At 46.2% G+C, this 23,361-nt stretch overlaps 1 protein-coding gene across 1 annotated transcript in view; it reads right to left on the bottom strand.

Annotated features, from left to right (window-relative positions):
• The window catches only part of RELL1 (RELT like 1), a 67,839-nt gene that overhangs the window by 13,784 nt on the left and 30,694 nt on the right, over positions 1 to 23,361 (bottom strand). The window contains exons 2-6 of the mRNA XM_080665687.1: positions 16,977 to 17,201; positions 15,150 to 15,221; positions 10,159 to 10,216; positions 6,589 to 6,825; positions 3,517 to 3,655 (exon numbers count right to left, since the gene is read on the bottom strand). Of these exons, the coding sequence (XP_080521813.1) occupies positions 3,520 to 3,655; positions 6,589 to 6,825; positions 10,159 to 10,216; positions 15,150 to 15,221; positions 16,977 to 17,201 (728 nt within the window). The 3' untranslated portion in view covers positions 3,517 to 3,519. The remainder of the gene's footprint in view (positions 1 to 3,516; positions 3,656 to 6,588; positions 6,826 to 10,158; positions 10,217 to 15,149; positions 15,222 to 16,976; positions 17,202 to 23,361) is intronic.

Below are 23,361 nucleotides of genomic sequence, written 5' to 3'. Positions count from 1 at the left end.
TCCAATCCCAACATCTTAGGTACCAGCTACCGTCTGCTGTCTGTCCAATAAAACTGTCTGCAACGATGGGCATGTTCTGTCTGCACTGCCCAATATGGCACACCCTAATTTTTTTCCAAATATGTTTTTATTGATTTTAGAGAGGAGAGGGTAGAAGGAGAGAGAGAAACATCGATGTGAGAGAGAAACTTTTAATTTCTAGCACTAGAAAGCCTGTGCCTGCAGAATTCAGGAGTGCATTCTTCCAGAGTGCATACTCCCAGGCCATGCCCAACCCCTCGGACCTGGGAGATTACCAAAAGCCACTTCTTCCCCCAACTCAGGCACATCGACCAGAAGTGCAGGAACAAGTACTAACCAGCAGCACTGACGGAAATTGAATGCGCCGGGCCCTGGGCCTCAAGTTATTTCAGAGAAATCTCACTGTCACTCTCGGAGCAGGTAACACCATTTCCCTTTTCCAGTGAAGAAAGTGAGGCATGAAAAGCCAAAGAACCCAACCCTGGCAGGGTAGCTCAGCAGGTTAGAACGTCGCCCCAGTATGCCAAGGTCGCGGGTTCGACACCCGCTCAGGACATATATACAAGAGACAACCAGTGACTACATGAACAAGTGGAACAATAAATCGATGCCTCTCTTTCTCTCTCTCTAAAATCAATCAATCAATAAACTAATCAATTATTCTTTAAAAGACAAAGCACCTTGCCCAGGTCCCGGTGCTGGTGAGTGCAAACTGGGATTTGAGCCTGGCCGCCTGATCCGGGACTCAGGTTTCACCTTGCTATTTCCCAGGGCCTTCAGAGACCCCAGCAGTCCACTGCCCCACGCCCCGCCCTCCCCTCCCTTTGCCTTCATGTCCAGGCTCACATCAGAGCTCTGGGCCACGGTCACTCCGGAGTCCCTTTTACGAATAAGAAACATGAAAAGGATGAATGCTATTCAAGCCAGAACAGAAAGAAAGGAGTAAGATAAAAGCTAAGCCAATATCAAATTACCATGGGCTTCTTTTTTTAAAGTAATACTGTATCTTCCAAAATTAAAATTGCCAAGCAAGAAACTTTTACTTTTGCTTTGAAATACTTGGTGGAAAGAGTAATATCTCTGCTGGGAGTATTTTAGAATGATGGCACATTGAAGAAAACTGGGTTCCAATTCAATTAATGGAAGAAGCTTGCTCTAGCCTTTTACAAATCATGGTTTACCTAGATATGATGACAAGGTTACATTTCATTTGGCCTGCATGGTTTTTTAAGATAAATTTTAATATGCTGCTAATGTTTAAAAACCTGTGGTGATTTCACAATTAAAAAGCCTATACTGCCGAAACCGGTTTGGCTCAGTGGATAGAGCGTCGGCCTGCGGACTGAAGGGTCCCAGGTTCGATTCCGGTCAAGGGCATGTACCTTGGTTGCGGGCACGTCCCCAGTAGGGGGTGTGCAGGAGGCAGCTGATCGGTGTTTCTCTCTCATCGATGTTTCTAGCTCTCTATCCCTCTCTCTTCCTCTCTGTAAAAAATCAATAAAATATATTTAAAAAAAAAAAAAAGCCTATACTTCACTATTTTTTTTTTTTTTTGCATAAGATCTAGCAACATTAAGTGACTTCTGATAATGCAAACCAATAAATGGCTTATGTGATTTCTGGTTTGCCACAATCCCCACCACTCCACATTGCCTCTTTATCATGTAGGCCAAGCTCCAGGAGGCACCCAAGTTTGTGGCCTCATTATAGGAAGCTCAGGCCAGACGAGTAATCACATTCAGTCCTCTCCAGTCTGACCAGTTGCAGGAAAGCATTCTCATTTCCCTGCCAAGTCAGTCCTATTCTCCCCCGCACCTCAGAGAGGCTCCCAGGACCCCATCCCCACCAAGCACCGCCCCACCCCCAATGCCACCAAAACTACACTCACCTGCAGGTGGACACACCAATATCTCCCACGGGAGGATAGGGACCAGGAGGCGTGGCCTCTGGCCACTGGGCAGCAGCTCCACACCTCCGCACCCAGCTTCCCAAAGATGGCCCCAGAGCCCAGCTCCACAGAGGACCTCAGCCCCTCCATGGACCAGCCATCAGGGACTGCCCGGTCATTGTGGAGCCTCGGGCACAAGAGACCGATGACATCCCAACATTCTATCCAGAACCAGTCAGCAATGGCAACCCTGATTGGCCATCAGTGAGATGGCTGAGATGGGGGAAGATTTGTAAATAAAATGTCCTCATCTCCATGACTACCAAATGATCATTCTCCATCTCTACCTGTATGTTTTTGTATCAGTATAAGTGAAAATATAGTGAAAATAGCAAATAAAATAATAAAGTTAATATTTTCCCCTTTCCCTGCTCCATTTTCAGGAAGCATATCACTGAACCTAGCCCATCCCATAGGGAATTACGCTTCACCTTCTATAGAGAGGGGTATCTAAATATACTATTGGAATTCTGTAAGGAAAATTTGTCTCTTCTATTCACTTATTTATTACACTAGAGGCCCGGTGCATGAAATTCGTGCACGGGAGGGGGGTGTCCCTCAGCCCAGCCTGCACCCTCTCCAATCTGGGACCTCTTGAGGGATGTCCGACTGACCCTTTAGGCCCGATCCCACTGGGATCGGACCTAAAGGGTCAGTCGGACATTCCTCTCACAATCCGGGACTGCTGGCTCCCAACCGCTCGCCTGCCTGCCTGCCTGATTGCCCCTAACCGCTTCTGCCTGACAGCCTGATCACCCCCTAACCATTCCCCTGCCAGCCTGATCAATGCCTAACTGCTCTCCTACTGACCCGATTGCCCCTAATTGCCCTCCCTTGCTGGCCTGGTCACCCCTAACTGCCCTCCCCTGCCAACCTGGTCACCCCTAACTGCCCTCACCTGCTAGACTGGTCCCCCCCAACTGCCCTCCCCTGCAGGCCTGGTTACCCCCAACTACCTCCTCCCCTGCTGGCCCAGTCACCCCTAACTTCCCTCCCTTGCCAGCCTGGTTGTCCCTAACTGCCCTCCACTGCTGCCCCAATTGCCCCTAACTGCCCTCCCCTGCCAGCCTGGTCACCCCTAACTGCCCTCCCCTGCCAGATTGGTCGCCCCCAACTATCCTCCCCTGCAGGCCTGGTCCCCCCAAGTGCTATCCCCTGAAGGCCTGGTCCCCCCTAACTGCCCTCCCCTGCTGGCCTGGTTGCCCCCAAATGCCCTCCCCTGCAGGCCTGGTCCCCCCCAACTGCCCTCCCCTGCAGGCCTGGCCCCCCCTAACTGCCCTCCCCTGCAGGCCTAGTCGCCCCCAACTGCCCTCCCCTGCAGGCCTGGTCACCCCTAACTGCCCTCCCCTGCCAGCCTGGTTGCCCCCAACTGCCCTCCCCTGCCGGCCATCTTGTGGTGGCCATCTTGTGTCCACATGGGGGCTGCCATCTTTGACCACATGGGGGCGGCCATATTGTGTGTTGGAGTGACAGTCAATTTGCATATTACTCTTTTATTAGATAGGATTATTTATGTCAGTAAAAACACACCCACAACTACAACTCACCTGCTACTCTGTGCCTCTCCGTTCTCTCTTCTGAGGGGTCACAGGCACGTCCCCATTGACACTCTCAGTCCCACTGACCGACATCAAACTTCTCCGCTCCTTCTGATTGGATTTGTGTTCCACCTTCGTAACTCTAAACCTGAGGGGCAAAGAGGATACGTTTGCTCTTCCAGGAAACAAGAATGACGAGTGAATCAAAAACCACCCACCTAGAGGATCCCAAATGAACTCAGCCAAAAGTTAGGACAGCAACAGAAGACACCTTAGTCAACAGTAAATCTCCCTGTCCCTGCCCAACTTCCCAGTTCATTTTCACTCAGCACATCACAGACTATGCTGGGTTCTTCACAGAGCATGGAAAATGCATTACAGACACAGTACCCAAATATTACACAGCCTCTGAGTTGCTGTTTCTAATGACGACATGGGCTTTAACATCTGGCTAGAGAAAAACATAACCGGTTTGCAAATTAGACTGTTATGTCGTAACCAAAATGTTCACTCAGAACCTGCCTTAGTCAAAGACACATCTGTCAGAGGGTCAGCTCTCTCTCTACACACACACACAGCCATAGAAGCCCCAACTATGTATTTTATCAGTATCAGTTGGTAGTAGGGTTTTTATTAGTTTTCATCTTTTTTTTTTTTAAAGCAAATTTAGATTAATTTTTACTAAGGATTATAAAAAAATTTAAGAAAATTAAAGAAGAGATTTTTCATTAAGATTAAGAGAGAAGTTAAAGAAATTTGCTCAATTTGACTGTTTTTCCATTTCTAGCCTATCATGAAATCCCTACGGTCCTTCTCATAATAACTTCTATTTCTGGCCTTAAGTTCCCTTAAAAGTATCTCAAATAAACTCTTCTTTGTCCAAAATGAGATCACCCACCATCAGGAGGAGGAGGCTGAGGCAGTGACGGAGGACGGGGGGGACTGGGGGGGTGTCACCAGAACTCGCTGACACTCCTAGCATTCTGCATCCCAGAAGGAGAGTTGCACTGGGGGCATTTAATTGAATTGGAGTTGAAAATTTCAGCAGATTTTCCTCTAAAGCAAACAACATTCACTTTGTCCAAACAAGCTACAGGTTCTCGTCGCATCCCACATTCATAAATTCCCATGACTCTGCTTCTTAATAAAGCAGCGTGGTCATGGGTTGCATTATTTTGCTGGAAGTGGCAGACAGCCCGGCAGTCTTCCCCTCATCGCTGGTCCAACACATGATGAAATTCAATCGAATTAAACAAACAGTAATAACAGCCAGCATTTCTTGAGTGCATTGTAATTGCCAAAAACTGGCCTAAAACTTTTACATGAATCATCCTATTTAGTCTCACAGCAACCCAATGAGGTGAGTGTTACTGTCATTCCCAATTTATTAAGGGGAAAATGAGGCACGGAGAGAAGCGAGAGTTTTTAAATTGTGGTGCCAAGACAAAAAATGAGGGAGATACAATGCGTCCAGGCTACTCTTCCCAGTCTATCAGTAGAGAAAGAAGGATCCTGTCCAGGGGTCCTCAAACTTTTTAAACAGGGGGCCAGTTCACTGTCCCTCAGACCATTGGAGGGCTGGACTATAGTTTAAAAAAACAACTATGAACAAATTCCTATGCACACTGCGGGCCCGGGACGAGTCGGCTGCTAAGCAGGACAGGCAGCGGCACCCAGCGGGCCGGATAAATGTCCTCAGCAGGCTGCATGTGGCCGCGGGCCGTAGTTTGAGGACCCCTGCTTGAACGACAACTTTGCTCAGTGCCTGCAGGGCCTGGTCCAGCACACACGCTCTTAACTGATGCAGCAGCAGCAGCGCAGTTCCCGCATGAGACTCAAAACCAAAACAGCAGACACTGTGAAAATGCTCTGCGACATAGTCCAACTGGTTCATTACTTGAACTGCAAGATCTCCACATCACATATGAGTCACAAGTAAATGGTACTTTAGGGCTCGGGTGAGGTGAGCTCAAAGAAAACAGTCTCAGGAATGCACATGGAGCTGACGTGTGGACTCGTGGCCTGGCCGTGAGGTGTGGCCGAGTGACTGAGCTCTGGACAGTGGAATGCGAGTGGAAGGAAATGTGCCATCTCCAGGCCCATCTCACTGACACCTCTTAGGAGTGGTCCTCCGGTACTTCTTCCTTCTGCTAGCAAGCCTGGCAGAGCGCGATGGAGAAGCTGGGGATTCTGGGTGACTGCTTGAAGAGCCACCCACCGACCTTTCCATCTCCACACAGGAAATATAAACTTCTATTTTGCAAGTAGTTCGGACTGGGCTTTTTTCCCCCATCACCATTTATCGCCTCTCACTCTCTTCCCCCTCCACCCTGCAATCACCACACTGTTTTCCATGCCCGTGGGTTCTCTCTTTTTTATTACAGCAAGTGTGTGTCAACTTTATGTGACAACTTGACCGGGTAAAACCGTTATTTCGGGTGTGTCTGGGCGGGTGTTTCCGAACAGATGGGCAGTTGCACCTGCAGTCCGAGGAAGGATACCCTCCCCAGTGTGGGTGGGCATCGACCGATCCCTTGACGGCTCGAATACAACACGAAGGCAGCGGAAGGCTGAACTTGCTTTTTGCTGGAGCTGGGCCAGGTGTCTCTCCTGCCCTCGACATCAGCCCAGGCCTTCAGGCTGGGATCGGGCCTTACTCCATCGGCTCCCCTGGTCCTCGGGCCTTTGGACTTGGACTGAACTACACCACCAGCTTTCCTGGGTCTCCAGGTCCCAGCCAGCAGATCAAGGGTCTTGGCCTCTATAATCACATGAGCCAATTCCTATAATAAATCTCCACTTGTTTCTATTTATATCTATCTTATTGGTTTTGCTTCTCTGAAGATCCCTAATACAGCAAGTAATTAATTTTTTACCTCAATTAATACAGCTGACATATGATCTAGCAATAGCCGCCTCTTAGGATTCCTCTGCTGTTGGAAAAATATAGAACTCAGACCTGAAAACTCCTAAAAAGTCCAGAGATGTGACTTGATCCAGGCTAAGGAGAACAGTTCAGTACGGATCCGCACAGCACAGCAACCATGTTACACAAACCCAGAGCATCCACAGGAATCTTACCTGCCCACAGAGAGGACGGTGACCTCCCCTTGGCGCCTCGGGCGGCCTTCTTTGGACTTGCTGGTCGGTTTTATGAAGTGCCACCTCTTATGTCTACACCGATTACACACATCTCTCTCCACAGCACCGCCCACTGTGTGCAGATGGTGACCACAGATGTGCTTCCCGGGCGTGCCACCTGGAGACAAGGGCCCGGGGCTCACAGGTGGGCTCCCAGGAGTGCTGGGGGTCACGGGGCTAAGATGGGAAGGAAAAAAAAAGGTAGAAATGGTTACTTAAAAGAAACACCAGTTAAGGCAATCTCTCCCCCTGCTACGTAAGAAGCAGGTTTGAATCACAAGAACATAATGCCTCTTCCTATTAAACAAACGAGCTTTGTGTATAGTCTTAGGCAGCAAATTCCTCTTAGGACTATGCAGTGACAGCTCATTTTAAATAGCAATAATGTGATTTATCACGTCAAGAATGGAATTAAACACTGCTGCCAACGATGATGCACTCACTGTTTGTCTTTGAAGTATTAGATTTCATTCTAAACAACTGATCTCCATTCTCACGTGATCAGACTAATTTCTCACACAGAGCGAAGTGCCTGCCTAGATTTCTAAGCAAAGAGATGCCCTGGAGGATTGATAAACTTAAATTCCAATCAAATCACCTAATGAGTTAAGATAGAATATTTGACCCAATTGACTATTGCATCAAAAAAAGAAACTTTTATCCCTGGCTAGTGTTGTTTAGTTGATGGAAGCATCGTCCCATACACCGAAGGGTCACGGGTTCAATTCCCAGTTGGGACATATAACTAGGTTTGTGGCTTCGGTCCCTGGTTGGGACACACAGGAGAGAGGCAATCGATTTTTCTCTCACATAGATGTTTCTCTCTTTCTCTCCCTCCCTTACCTTCTCTCTAAGAAAAAAATTAGAATCCTTGGGAGAAGAAAATGAAAGCTTTTAGGTTGAGATATCAAAGGTGATGCTCCAAAGAAATGCTGGAGTTGATAATAGTAATAAAAATAGCTAACATAGTAACCTAAGCATTTGATATATATTCATTTAACTCCGTGGTCGGCAAACTGCAGCTCGCGAGCCACATGCGGCTCTTTGGCCCCTTGAGTGTGGCTCTTCCACAAAATACCACGGCCTGGGCGAGTCTATTTTGAAGAAGTGGCATTAGAAGAAGTTTAAGTTTAAAAAATTTGGCTCTCAAAAGAAATTTCAATCGTTGTACTGTTGATATTTGGCTCTGTTGACTAATGAGTTTGCCGACCACTGATTTAACTCATCTTTACAGACCTTATGAAGTAGCTATCAATTACCTCATTTAAAAATTTTGAGGCTCAGGGAAGCTTAATAAATTACCCAAGGTCACACAGCTATAAGTAATGGATCTGAGGTCCAAATCTAGGAAGTCTAATTCTAGAAACCATGATCTTAATCATCCCATAGTGCTTCAGAAACAGGGAGATCACCCAAAATATTAAAAAGCAGAGGTATTGCCCTAGCTGGTTTGGCTCAGTGGATAGAGCGTAGGCCTGTAGACTAAAGGGTCCCGATTTCGATTCCAGTCAAGGGCACATGCCCGGGTTGCGATCAATGATTCTCTCTCATCATTGATGTTTCTCTCTCTCTCTCCCTCTCCCTTCCTCTCTACAATTAAAAAAAAGCAGAAGTATGCAGGCCTGGGATTGGTTCCTTTCAAACGGCACATGGCAGGGCTCTGGTCCACTAGAAAAGGAGGAATTAAAACAGGACAGGCCAGCCTGACAGGGAATCAGCCCTCTGACCTGGTGTAAGTGGATATAGGTGAGGCGATCCGTCACAGCAGAGCCTGACACCTAAGGCTGTGTCAGAGCCCCAAGGCACCTGAAGTCTGCGACTGCACAAACCAGCCTTTATGCTGCTGAAACAGCCAGCTTGCACATTTAGAAGAAGTGTGGCCCTTGGTTGAAAAGATACTCTCAAATATCACAGACGACCAATAGCTTCCTGGTGCTCTTCAGGGATGCTCTTTATATGGTTAAAAAAAAACAAACACAGCAGCAGCTTTCTGGGGCAAAACAATGTTAAATTAATAACATCCATTCAACAAACATTTATCAAGTACCCGCTGTGTATAAAGCCCATGTGATGCGCACAGATAACAGAGGCAAAGATACCATGAGCTAACCAGGTCCTAACACCAGGCGTCTGTGCTCAGGGCTGGAACTCGGGAGAAATCACAGCTCATGTCTCTGTGAACGACACCACCAGAGCTTCCTAAGCTGGCCTTCCTGCCCCCAGTTATCTCGCAAAAGTGCAAAGCTAACATGGCCAGTTTGACAAGCACGTATTAAATACTTAAAATATGCTGGATGCGCCCTGGCCAGTGTGGCTCAGTTGGTTGGGTGTTACCCCCATGCACCAAAAGGTTGCTGGTAAGATTCCCCATCAGGGCACATGCCCGGGGATGTGGCCTTGATCCCCAGGTAGGGGGCGTGCAGGAGGCAGCCGATCAATGTTTCAATCTCATATCGATGTTTCTTTCTCTCTCTCTCTCCCTCTCTGTCTCTCCCCACTCCCTTCCTCTCTCTCTAAAAATCAATTATATATATTGATGCATATATATATACACATATGCTTAAAATATATATATATAATAAAAAATAAAATATGCTGGGTGCACCACCCACAGGGTAAATAAGCAGGAAAGTCCAAACACTCAGTCCCAACTGGCCTTCCTGGCCCTTCTCGCTACTGTCTGCAGCACGTTCTCTGGCCACCTGAGACTGGACCTTTCCAGATGCGTCCCACACGTTCGTGCTCCAGGGCCTTTTCTCCTGGACTTCCTACACGCAGCCCCTGCCTCTTCTCTCTGCTTGTTGCATGCCTGACTCAGACGACACGTCTTTGAACCTTCCCTGGCTTCCGGCCGGCCCCACAGCGCCCCTGGCACCCTGGGCCCTGACTTCTACAGCACTCACCACGGGGGCTCACACATCTCCATTCCCCACTAGACCGAGTCCTCCGTGGCAAAGATCTGAATGCCCAGATCCAGCACAGTACCCAGCACACAGCAGGCACTCGATAAATGCTCCTTACTGGAGAATGACAAATTATACAGAAATTGTACAGAAATACAGTCCTGTAATTAATTAGGAAGGACCCATGGAGGTCGTTCAGTGCCTGAGGTATTTCGTATTCCTTATAATAACCCAATGAAGTGGGTGCAGTGGTCATCTCCATCTTATCCCCAAGAAGATGCTCAGTAAGTCCTGGAGGTGAGACCCTACCCAGGCCCCCACCCCCATCCCACAGCTGCCACTTCCCCCCATCACCATTCTCTACCACAACAGTTCTCCCTGGGTGCCTCTGCCTCCAGGGGACACAGACAATGTGCCCAGACATTCTGGAGGGAGGGGGACACTGGCATCCAGTGAGTGGAGGCCAAGAATGTTGTCAAACACCCCAAAGCACAGAACCTTCCTCACAGCAAATAACTCTCTGACCCAGTGTCAACAGCGCCAAGGCTGGGAAACCTGCTCCAGCACACACTGAAGAAAACGTCCCATACCTGGGGGGAGCACTCACCTCTCAGGGTCACAGATGCTGTTATCTGCTACCATGGCCTTCAACACATCAGCATTTGCTAAGGGGGAATAAATGTAAAGAATTAGGATAGCAGGAGAAAGAGGATAATCACAGAATTATCACATCAGAAAAGCTGTTGGAATAACACCTGACTGAGTTCATTCAGTTCACAGATGAGGCCCTGGGGCCCCGGAGAAGGGAGGGACTTTCCCAAGGGAACCCCAGGACAGGGCATCACCTGCCAATACCTTTCACCGGCGGGAATCTAGGATGAGTGATGGAGAATCAACACGGAGGAAGCAGCTCCAACAGAGAGCTGTTCCCTACACATGACCACAGTGTGACACAGAAGACATTGCCTTCTCCTCTCAAACCGAAGGGAGTGCGTGCATGCTCCACTGCACCCAGCTCACTGCTGAGTATGCAAGAACATGTATGTCTTAGGAGGCCTGTGTGCTAATGACTTCTCTGTGCCCAAATAATAACCTCTCAACCCTGGATGCCATGTCGTTTCAAGTGTATCCCACGTAAAACCTCACACGTAATATAATTTTCCAGTTGGGTCGCTTGGCTTGCCTCTGCATCCTTAACTACACAGGCCAGGTCGCTTAAAACTTTGTGTTGGTCACACATACAAGTTACCTAGCATGGATGAAGTTAAATTACACTCCTGTTATTTTTTTCCATTGCTTTTCAGAGAGAATAAAAGGGAGGGAGGATTGGGGGGAAGCGGGGGGAAAGACAGAGAGAGGAAAAATATCATCCTCAGGTGAAAAGAAAGGAAGAAGGATGGAAGGGAAGGAGGGAGGGAGGGAGGAGGGAGGAAAGAAGGAAGGAAGAAAGGGAGAGAGGAAAGAAGGAGGGAGGAGGGAGGAAAGAAGGAAGGAAGGAAGGGAGAGAGGAAAGAAGGAGGGAGGAAAGAAAGGTCATTTCCTCTCCCACCACTACTCTCTTCAGCTTTTTCCCTTACAATCAAGGCAAATTTCCCAAGTAAGAACTACTATTGCCATCAGCAAAGTGAGAGTACCTGGTATGTGCCAGTCCCTGGCCAAAAGCTTTACAGACCTCACCATGTTTGACTCTCCCGACAACCCTAACAATTAAATTATCACCCCATTTTACAAATACAGAGACTGAGGCCTAAAGCCTATAACTGGCTGGCCGGTCACACTGGCACAGCAACAGGCCTGGACAGACACTGGTCTACCTGACTCTGTTTCACCTGATGGTCTTCCTACTCGTCCAGGTCTCTACCCCAATGACTAATAGTTCAATAGTTGACAGGATGTTTGCATAACCATTACAGCAAGTTTCAGAGACCTACAAGAGTTTGTAAAGGAATCCTTTTTGCCATAATATAAATTGCGGTAAGAATTTCACAAAGGGATCCCTCTGCCTGTGTGAATGATCAGGGGCACTTGGAGAATAATCACAACGCTCTTCATTGTTATTCTATCAGACCATGTAAGGGCCTGCAAGAGGAGCTCAGCTATGGAGTGGCAGGTACTTTGCAAACTCCATAATGAAAAACACCCCAATGACCTCGCAAACACTCCTCCATTCAGCCTCACTTGAAAGAAAACTTAAAGGTAACACTCCAGCTAATCCAAGACTGGAGATTAGGAGGAAAATAATCAGTGCTCAGGTCAGCTGAGAAATGCATCCTTCAAGAGATACTTATCTAGAGTAACCTGATTTGCAACATTCAAGCCATAATATGTGTAAGCCATAAACAAGACTGTCACCATGAGCACAGGGGAAATACTACCCTGTTAGCCAAACTAAAAATGCAAAGCAGAAGACTCATCATACATCATGATTGCAAATGGCTTAAGATATGTAAATATAGGCAAAGTAAACCTAAATAAATGTGGGAAATGGTACTGGATGAATTGCACTTAATTGTACTCACTTTTTTTCTCAATGTTAAAGGTTATGCTATGGTGTGCTTACAATGAAAAAGAATTATAAATGTAACACCAACAGAGAGGTATAAACTGATAGTAAGTTCAGAATCTCTTAATGACAAAGACAAAGGAAAATAAAAATAAACTTGTTCTATAGAGGATTTAAGTCTCCAAGGCAAACTGAAAAAAGCTAGCTTATAACTGGTAAGAGACCAGAGTATGTAACTAACCACCGGGCTGTGGTTTGGGCACAGGCTGGAAGCTGGAGGGGCCACGGCAGGAAAGGGATGTCCTGGGAGATCAGATGTCTCCTTGTGGCCAAGGAGGACCAGTGTTACACAAAGGACCAGAATCCCCACCCATTCTCACAGGTCACTGGCCACATCACAGACAGATAGATGAAGGCATTGACAAGGGAGGAGGGTAAAGAATCCGATAGAGTCCAGCCAGTGTGGCTCAGTGGTTGAGTGTTGACCCAGGAACCAAGAGGTCGCTGGTTCGATTCCAAATCAGGGCACCTGCCTGGTTTGGGGCTTGATCCCTAGCAGGGGGTGTGCAGGAGGCAGCCAATTGATGATGTTCTATGTTTCCATCTCTCTATCCCTACCCCTTCCTCTCTCTCTTAAAAAAAAAAAAAAATCAATAAAGACATATTTTAAAAAAAAGAATCAGATGGAAAACAGAGGCTTGGGTATTACCCTGACATACCTACTGGGAATTAGCATAGCTGAAACAAAAAGGCTATTCTCCAAAAAGACAGGACATAATTAAAAACCGAAAGGATAGACCAGTTTGCCCTTGAGTGTGGGCGGTAAGGAAATGATACAGAGTGCCTGCTCCAGGGGCCCAGTGCTCCTGGCTGCTGTACTCAAAAGAAGGGCCCCCTGCAGGCACCGTCCTGCCACCCTGGTTGTGGGCCCTTGGGCAAGTTTCTTACCCTCTGACTCTCAGCTACCTCATCTGCAAAATGGGCCTACCTCATCGGGTAGTTCTGTGAATTCAATGCTTTACTGTTTCTAGAGTTTTACCAACTACCCCTTTGAAAGAAGGAAGTTTACCACCGCTATGTAAACCACTTGCTGTTACTGCAACCACGAAGGAGACAGTAACAGCGAGTGGTTAAGTACAGACTCTGGAGTCAGAAGCTAGAGTTCCAACCCCAGTTCTGCCACTTCTCAGCAAGTTAGTTAAGCACTAGGAGCCTGTAAAATGGCTAGAAAGTACCTGAATCACAGAGTTACTAGTCCCTGAAAAGCCCTTAGAACAGGCCTGGCATGCAGCCAACATTCAGGGTGCACTATGAAGTCATACATAGTAACTTTCAGCCCCTGGCAGTTTCCACAGGTGACTGACTTCAATTGATTCAGCGCCTCAACCAGTCCTCACTAATTTAGGAGCTGCTTCCGCTCTCAGAAGCCCAGGCCCAGAGGCCTCCAAGCTCCCCCCCAAAAGCCACAGGCACGGGAGCAATGAAGGGCTGTCCACACCTCACTGGGCACTCCTGTGACGGCGGAAGCTTCGATGCCGAGAACATGTTTGTGTATTTCTTGTGCAAATTACAAATCACTTTTCTATGTGAAGGAAACATGCACCATTGAATGTCAAGAATAGCATCGCCAAATACTTTTCTCCGAAGGAAGATCTCTGGAAGACAGCTCAAAATCCAAGTGTTCTGGGCTTTTTTGTTCTTGTAAAAGCCATTCTACTAAGTCTGGTTATCTGGTTTTACAGAAACTGAAAGCTACATAGAGAGAGACCCAGGTAGGACTAGGCTGCTCACTCACCACGTGAACTCAACTACCTGGAGCCTTCACTTCTTCATCTAGAAAATGGGTATGATGCTAACTTTAGAGATACTTTGAGGGTTAAATGAAATTATACACATAAAGCACCTAGATCTATACCAAATACATGAAGCACACTCCGTAAAGAACAATGAAAATTATGCTGAATCCTACGGAATGGCTGTTTCTCTAAGCCAAAAGCATTGACCAACAGCCTGGGCCGGCAGCAGCTCTTGCTGATAGAGAAGATGTGGAGGCTGAGGTTGCCCAGGGAAAGGCTGGGGCAGAAGAGCAGGCATTCACTGGGCCATACAGAGGCATTCCACCTCCCGGACAAATGGCTCAGCTGCATCAATGCACACCGTGTGAGTCAGCACTGACGGGCAAAGACAGTGCCCACGGAGAACGTTTTCTCTTCAGTCCTCGGGGGACTCTAAAGTATGGGGATCTGCAGCTATTGGGTATGTGGGCAAGGAGTTGCACAAACCTCAAAAGTCGCCGAAAGCACAGAATCATCCCATGGTGATGACCCCAAAGTATCTGATCACAATTAAATTAACCCTCCATGAAAGAAGATGGTGGTTTAGAATACATTTCAGAGGGGGAAATGCTTAAATCCATAAAGGTTAAACATTTTAAAATTTTGTACATTTAAGAATGGATCACAGAACAGACAACTGCATAGAGACAGAAAGCATAGTGGTGGCCAGCGGGTGGTGGGGGAAAGGGCTAAAGCTTGGGGGAGGGGGGTAACTGCTTAATGGGCACAGAGCTTCAGTCTGGGTTAAAGAAGTTCTAGAACTAGAGAGTGGTGATGGTTGTACAACACTGTGAATGTACCTAATGCCAATGAATTAGGCACTTTAACATGGATATAATGTAAATTTCACGTTATGTGTATTTCACATAAAGCACAAGAAGGAGTAGATAATATTTGAGTGCTTATTATACTATGTACTTAATGTGCGGTATGTCACAACAATGCTACCAGGTAAGTGTTGTTATTACAGAGGGGAACTGAGGTAATGAGGCTTTTCCCAAATTGAGAGGTGAGGCCAGGATGTGAAGGTAAGCCACCACCTCCAGGACTGACTGCAGCCCTCAGGCCAACTGGCTCTTAGAAAGCTCACTTATTTGAACCGTTCATGGTTGGACAATGCTGGAAGCTGAGCTTCAGTAAAAGGTGTTGCCAATAACGTCAGAAAATCGACAGGAGAGTCCATATAAATCCCGACTCTTCCGAGCAGGTTCTTAATAAAACATGGGAAATACTGAAATGCTCCGGGACACTAAAACATACCTTCATTCTTCATGATGTAGTGGACAATTCGCCCCACGGTGTCACTATTTTCATTCATACTGTCATTCAACTCTGAAAGAGAAAGGGGAGGGAACGATGTTACAATTGGTCACCTGCATCAAGTGGATGAGACATTCTGTCTTAGAGCCCGAGACCTCACTGAACAGTCTTCAGAAGCTCAGCCGATCACCCACAGTGCCGAGAACCCAGGCTCCCTTCCTTCAGCCCCCGGCTGCCTGAGGCCGCGCACACAGCGACTCCCTGGTTCCATGGGACGTGAAGAGTGTCGCAGTTGTCCATCAGTCTCAAGTCCAAACACCCACTCACTTTCCAAGACAACCACTTCATGCATTGATATCAGTCCATACCATTATTATTTCTCTCTCAACATTTTGTTAAACCCTTAGGGGAAATGGAAAAAAGCTAATTGAAAGAAAAAAAATTATTCTTGGGTTATTTTAATTGCAGTGGAACGGTAGAGTTTTAATTTGTTTTTTTAATTGGGTAATAAAATATTCATCCATGTTTATAATGTCTCCTTTCTTTTAAATACACTTCCAGATGATCTTGATTTTGGCCATGTTATTTGCCCACAAAATCAGTTTTCTCTGGGAGACTGTATATGGGATAATCTTTGGAAAAAAAAAAAAATCAAACCTCTACTCTGAAACTGGTCTGTATAATTAGTTTCAACCAACCAGAAGGAAGAGGAGGGTTGGAACACTCCATCGCAGTTCACAGAGCACGAGCCTGGAGAAGTGCCTTCTCCAACACAGATCTTCCTCCTCCGTGAGGATGCCTGTCTGCTTGGCCAGTGCAGATGCTGACTGCCAAGCCCCCCTGCAGAGCGTCTAGGAAGGGGTAGCGTGGGAGGCTCCTCTGCCTGTTGACAAACACCCAGCTCTGATTTGCTCATAAGCTTGCTCATGACTCATCCTGCAGCCGTGTTCTTTCTCTGCCTCAAAGGTCAGTGGGGGTGGGAAAAACCAACAGGCCGGCAAGCTGGCAAGGAATGAGGAAGCTCCCCCCACTCCACCCTTGGGCTGGCTTGAAGGGTGACCTACTTACTGCAAATGTCACCTTCTGCAAAAACTGCCCTTTGAGAAGCTGACAGGGACATGGACAGTTATTGACAACTCCCCGAGACTCAAGTTAGGAAGCGTCCCTAACGGATGGCTAGAAAGAACATCCATGGAGTAAACACCTCTTAGGTGTTTCTAAATACCACCCAACAACTCCTTGTTAAGAGGAAAAGGTGAGTTGCCCTAAAGTTAATGCTAAGGCACTGGTGTGCCATTCTTATACTACACTATTCACACAATCATTAATTTAAACACCATAACCTCCCATCTCATAGATTTAACACAGCACTCCCCTAGCCAAAGTATAACCCCCAAATGGTGAGATCTACTGAATTTTCCCATCATTTTAGTTAGAATCTAATTCAATAATAGTAGAGGGAGTTAATATTTAGAGTGGCCATCTGTGTCACACATCACATCATCTTTCACAATAATCCTATGAGGTAGAGATTACTATACTCATATAAATTAAATAAAATTTTAATTAAATTTCAGTTAAATTATACACAGCAGAGTTTCAAAGCATATGTAACTTGCCCCAGACCGCAAGGCAAGTAAGAGTAATTACCTGGTAAGTATTTAATAAATGAAAGCCAGGTTTAAAACGGTAGGTATTATTATGGTGACATCTACACTGACACTTACTACACCACCTGTGGTTAGCATGCATCAGCTTGCCTCACAGGGATGGAGTGTGTGTGTGTGTGTGTGTGTGTGTGTGTGTGTGTGAATCCAGAGCACTCACCTATCTTTTCAACCTTTTCCTCCTCCACATCTTGCTCAGCTTCTGTAGTACAACGATAGCCTTTCTTCTTAAGCAGGTGGCAGATGAGGACGCCAAAGAGCCCCATGATGAAGAACACAGGGACAAGCACATATGCAATGTATTCCGGGTGTCCACTCCCAGCATTGTCCGTGGGCGACGGGGTGGTCTCTGCTTTGGAGTGCAGTGTGCGGCTGCCACCACTGTCTGTAGGAAGAAACACGCAGGGCTGCGTTAGACGTCCGCAGGGAGCAAGGACAACCCCACGACGTTGGGAAATGTTCCCATTAAATCCCAGTCTGTGCCCAAAGCCACGGGCCATGCAGACTCTGGTGGGTCCGGCACTTCAGGCACACAGGCGAGGGCCCCAGTTTGGGCTAACACAGTGCCATCCTGTCCCTGCTACTCATAAGCTGGGTCCCACCATGGATAATGTTTTTAAAACCTCTCCAAGCCGTCCTCTGCTTCATCACCTGTAAGAGCACCTACACAGCGTGGGATAAAAGCCCAGTGGGTGAAGTGCCCAGCACAGAGCACACACATAATCACCGGGTGGTGCTACTGGCCCAGACTCAGGAGACTCGGGTTCACGTTCAGGCCCACCTCTTAGCAGCTGTGTGACACTGATCGATGACAAAAACGATGCCGCGGCTTCACTGTGAAATGGGCATACTAATAGTCCCTACCACCCTTCTACGCTTGTTATGAAGATGAAGTAAATTAATACATGTGGGACATTTAGAACCACTTCTGCAACACAGGAAATGCTCCCCACATGCCACCATTCGAGGCACTGTGACGACATATCACTGGGCAAGCAGAACAAAGAACCTTGTCTCAAGGAGCTTCCTAGGATTTCTTCAACTGACAGATGTACTGGTACAGTAGGAAAAGGGAGAAAACCCAGGATGGCATTAAGATGTTGGCCCAGGGGTGCAAGGATAAAAATGAAAGCATATGCATTTGTTTATTCATTCACTGATCCAAATTAACATTTATGGATGCCCTTTATGTGACAAGCTCCCTGCTGGGAGCTGGATATAGAAAGTGATAAACAACGTAGCTTAGCCAGTGCCACCTTGGAGCTTGCAGGGCAGCATCGGAAACAGCCATCAAACAAGTCGACACATGTGCAGATCATGGCAGATTCGGAGAAATGCGATGGAAGACATGCCATTTTCAGAAGAAAAGCATGACAGTGAGTACCTATTTTATGACTTCAAAAATAGGGCAGCTGGGAAGGGAACATTTTTTGGAGAAATATGCTTTTAGATGTGTCGAAGTGTAACATGGACTCACATCAGGGGCAGCTGGATGTCTGGGCAGGCCGGTGGGATGCCAGTTAAGCTCCTAGATAGAAAAGTAAGTAAGCTAAGAAATGGCCAATTAAAATAACAGAGGAAGAACGGACTATATAGAAAACCAGCAAAGTACCAGTTCTCAGACACAAAATGCAAGAGCATTATCAAACAAAGGGGTTCAGGTAGGATGGGGACTAAAGAAAAATGTGAGCTTCGACAGAAACGAAGTCTCACCATTTGGAATACTCAGAATATGAAGTGAAAAAGTGAGATTTTCTACATTAGAAAGATCCATACATGTTGCTTAAGAAACCCAGAAATTGGAAAGCTGGATACATTTAATTTCAAGCTCTCTCAAGAGTATGTTGGTGGAAAAAAGAACCTGTGTTGTAATGATTACACAGGGGACAGATACATTTCATCACTGCAGCAAACAGTACCAAACAGGAGTCTAATTTGCAAACCAGGGGGCAAAGAACAAAGCCACCTCTCTTTTCACATGGAAATATCCATTATCTTTGAACTTTAACATGAAAAATTGCCGGTTTATTAAGTTAGTAAAAAGCTACACTCATTATAGGCAACCTCTAGAATTTCGGATAATCTGTATATTTTTTAACCTGTATTTTTCAACCTATTTTTCTTCTGATTTTTCTTCCAAGAATCAAAATAATTAATAAATGAGTGAATGGGCGAACACACATTAAACATACACAAATATATCACCTAAATAAGGGTTTGGCCTCAAGCCTCAAGTTCAGAAAAAAACAAGAAACATTTCTTTAATTCTTTTTATAATGCTACATTAGTGGCCTGGTGCACGAAATTCGTGCACATTAAAAGGGGATTAATTAGAGGAAATAATTTAATATTGCTATTTGCCCTTTCTCTATAATAGAAGTGTCAGAGATGAAAGAAAATTAGTAAAATGTATATGAAAACCTTCCTCCTGTCAGAGTCTGGGGCACACCACAAGACCCAGAGTCAAGTCCCCGCCCACCCACATGCATCTCAAAATCGCATGAGATCCAGACCCAGCCGCCCCTCCCTCCCCATTAGGCTAGATCCAGACCCGGCCAGTCCCACCCTTGTCAAGCCCTGCTGGGCAGGGGGCGTAGACTCAGGTCCCCCTGTCAAGCCCCATTGGGTGGGGGGAATGGCCTGAGGTTCCCCGTCAAGCCCCACCAGGCAGGGGGACGCAGCCTCAGGTCCCCCAGCCCAGCACCGGGAGGGGGGTGCAGCCTCAGGTCCCCTGTCAAGCCCCGCTGGGAAGGGGTGGGGGCGCGGCCTGAGTTCCCCTGACCCAGCACTGGGGGTGCATCTTGAGGTACCCTGTCAAGCCGCGCTGGGTGGGGGGCACAGCCTGAGGTCCCCTGTCAAGCCCTGCCAGGCAGGGGGTGCCATCTGAGGTCCCCCAGCCTGGTGCCGGGGTGGGGGGCGTGGCCTGAAGTTCCCTGTCAAGCCCCACCTGGTGGGGGGCACAGCCTGAGGTCCCCTAGCCCAGCACCAGGACGGGAAGCACACCTTGAGGTCCCCCGTCAAGCCCCGCTGGTTGGGGGGCGTGGCCTCAGGTCCCCTGGCCTGGCACTAGGGTGGGGGGTGCGGCCTGAGGTCCCCAAGCCTGATGCCAAGGCAGGGAGCACGGCCTGAGGTCTCCTGTCAAGCCCTGCTGGGTGGGGGGCGTGGCCTGAGGTCCCTGCTGATTGCTCATTAAGGCTCCTTATGGGAACTTGGAGAAATATGCTTTTGGCCTCAGCTGTGGGTGCAGCCATCTCTATGATGGAGTGATGGTCAATTAGCATATTCCCTCTTTATTAGATAGGATAAGTTTTATTTATTGATTCCTTTTTACTAATACATTCCACACACTAGGCGTGGGTGAAGCAGGCAGCATGCTAAGACTGAGAGGGTGTTACCCAGAATCATACTGTTTCAGTCTGGAGGTGATACATTCTCTTTGGGGAGCAGTAGGAAACAGGGATGGAAGCAGAGGAGTTGAAAATTGGAGCCAAGCAGCGTCTTCTGAATGAGGTGGTTGAAAATGTGTCTTCATCGTTAAGCTGACATCTAGCAAACCCTTGCAAATACTACATATTTACAGTGTTTGTGACTTATGAACATGTATCAGTCACAATCTGATAATTATTCTACCATGAAAAAACTGGAGAAGACATAGATCTAAATGAGTGAAACATGAATTACAGAGCGATGCAACATAGGCACTAAGGTTACAAAGTCAAGACTGCCTGGAATAAATAACAGGTTGGCCACTTACTTGGCTTGTTACATTGGGCAAGTTATTTAAGAAACAGCAGTCAGTTTCCTTATCTGAAAAATTGAGTCAAAATGACTGTACCTTTCTATGATGATTTCAAAACTCAGCCCCAACACACTCTGTGCTTTGCCTAACCAATAGAGTATGTTGGAAGTGATCCTTTGTCAGCTTCCAAGTCCTGTCTCTTGGGGCACTTGCTTTTGGAACCCAGCCACCATGCTGTTAGGAAGCCCAAGCTGCCCTGAGGAGAGAAACCAGTAATAGTCAGCAATTTACCCATCATGTAACTGAGTCATCTTAGAAATAGACCCTATAGCCCCAGTTGCTGCCCTATGGAGCAAAGATGAGCTGTTTCTGATGAACTCTGCCCAAATTGTAGATTCCTAAGCAAACTAAATGGTTGCTATTGTCTTAAACCACTAAGCTTGGGGATAATTCGTTCCACAGCAATAGTAACTGGAAGACTACCTCATGGAGTCATTGTGAGGATTAAATATATTAATAAGTAAAGCATGTAAAAGTGTCTAAGAAAAGATAAAACACTATAGAAGTGTTTAGTCATTGTCTTGACAGGAACAGCAGTATCCAATATGGTTACCACCAGCCACAAATAGCTATTTAAATTAAGTCAATTAAAATTAGATAAAATTAAAAATTCAGTTCCTTGGTTGCCCTTACCACATTTCAAGTGTTCAATAGTCACATGTGGCTAACTGGCTAGCATATTGGATGGATCAGATAAAGAGAATATTTCCATCATTCCAAAAGTTCCATTTGACAGCTCATTATAGACTATCAAGAATCACTAAAAAAGCCAAAACCGGTTTGGCTCAGTGGATAGAGCGTCAGCCTGCGGACTGAAAGGTCCCAGGTTCGATTCCGGTCAAGGGCATGTAACTTGGTTGCGGGCACATCCCCAGTAGGAGGTGTGCAAGAGGCAACTGATCGATGTTTCTCTCTCATCGATGTTTCTGACTATCTACCCCTCTTCCTTCCTCTCTGTAAAAAATCAATAAAATATATTTAAAAAAAAAAAAAAAAGAATCACTAAAAAGGAAAATGTTGACTGGAGATTCTATTGTGATCTACCTTAGAAATTCAATGAAGAAAACATTTTAAATCCTAAGTAACTATTCACAGATAATGCCTAAATCATTTGTTAACATAGATGAGTTTAGCTTTCCTTCAATTTACACTAATAATTTGCTTAAAGACACTGTGTCTACCTTTCTCCTTCACCGCCAGCTGAAGTGTTATCTGAATTATGAATAAATTATTTGAGTCCAAATTAATAGCAAAGGTGTTGCAGCATCTATCTATATATATAAAAGCCTAAGAGACTGGAATGCCAGAACAAACTGAACGACCAGTCGCTATGACATGCACTGACCACCAGGGGCCATACGCTCAATGCAGGAGCTGCCCCCTAGTGGGCAGTGCACTCCAACAGCCAACCTCCCTCGGTCCCTTCCTCACCCACCCCCCGTCCGGCAGGCCCCAGCTGGCAGCTGGCAGCTGGCAGCTGACAGGAAGGAAGGCCCTGATCGGTCCTGATTGCCAGCCAGGCCTAGGGACCCCACCCATGCACGAATTTCATGCACTGGGTCTATAGTTATTTATAAAAGTCAAAAATTGGCAGCATCTGCATGTTTGACAATGGGATAGTAAGAAAATATCAAAGTCAATCATAGTCTATCATTTAATGTAATGAAATGCATCATTTAAAACTCTTTATGAAGATATGGGAAAACATTTATGATCCAATGTTGAATTTTATAAGTTAGATTCAAAAATCTTACATACAGTATGACCCAACTACTAAAAAAAAAAAAAAAATGCATAAAGGCATAAAACATACAAAAAAATGATTCTGAGTAGGTGGATAATAGGATAATTTTAAATTTTATTTGTATACTTTTCTGTAATTTTCCAAAATTTGTACATACATATTACTTTTGTACCAAGGTGGTCAATGCTTTAAAAAAAAAGATATAGAGCAGAGGTTGTCAGCCAGTTGGGGAGTCACAGACCTCTTTGTAAACCTATTGGATGCTATAGTTCCTATTCCAAAATTTTGCCTCCAATTTTTGTGAGCTCTGAACCCTAGTTAATATATGAGCAAGTGACATGACACAGATGATGCTCACGTTTCTGCTTGAGCAACATGGTGGACATTGGTTTAATTCATTGAGATTAGAAATAGCTGAAAAAAAGTTCACTTGGTGTTATGGGTTGAATTTTGCCTCCCTCCCAATTCATAAGTTGAAGTCCTAACCCCAAGCATCTTGGAATGTGACCTCATTAGGAGATAAGATCTTTACAATGATAACTTAAAATGAGATCATTACAGTGGACCCTAATTCCACATGACTGGAGAAATGTGTAGACAGACATTCACACAGGAAAAACACCATGTGAACAAAAAAGGCAGAAATTGGGATGATGCTTCTACAAGCCAAAATATGCCAAAGATTGCCAGCAGACCACCAGAAGCTAGGAGAGAGGCATGAAACAGATCCCTCCTCACAGCCCTCAGAAGGAAACTACTCTGCCAACCTTGATCTTGGATTTCTAGCCTCCAGAACTGAGACAATACATTTCTCTATTTTAAGCCACCCACTTTGTGGTACTTTGTTACAGCTCTAGCAAACTAATATACTTGGCACGGAGAGGACAGGATCACGAGCTCAGTTTTGAGCATGTAGAGATAGAGGCAAACAGGGGGACATTGAGATGGAAATATCTATTGAGCAATTAGATCTACTCCATGAGGAAGCAGAGGAAGAGAAGC

The sequence above is a fragment of the Plecotus auritus genome (assembly GCF_963455305.1).
Source record: "Plecotus auritus genome assembly, chromosome: 1".
Lineage (NCBI taxonomy): Eukaryota > Metazoa > Chordata > Mammalia > Chiroptera > Vespertilionidae > Plecotus > Plecotus auritus.
Note: the sequence above shows the minus strand (reverse complement) of the source record. Positions and strands in the feature narration are given on the sequence as shown.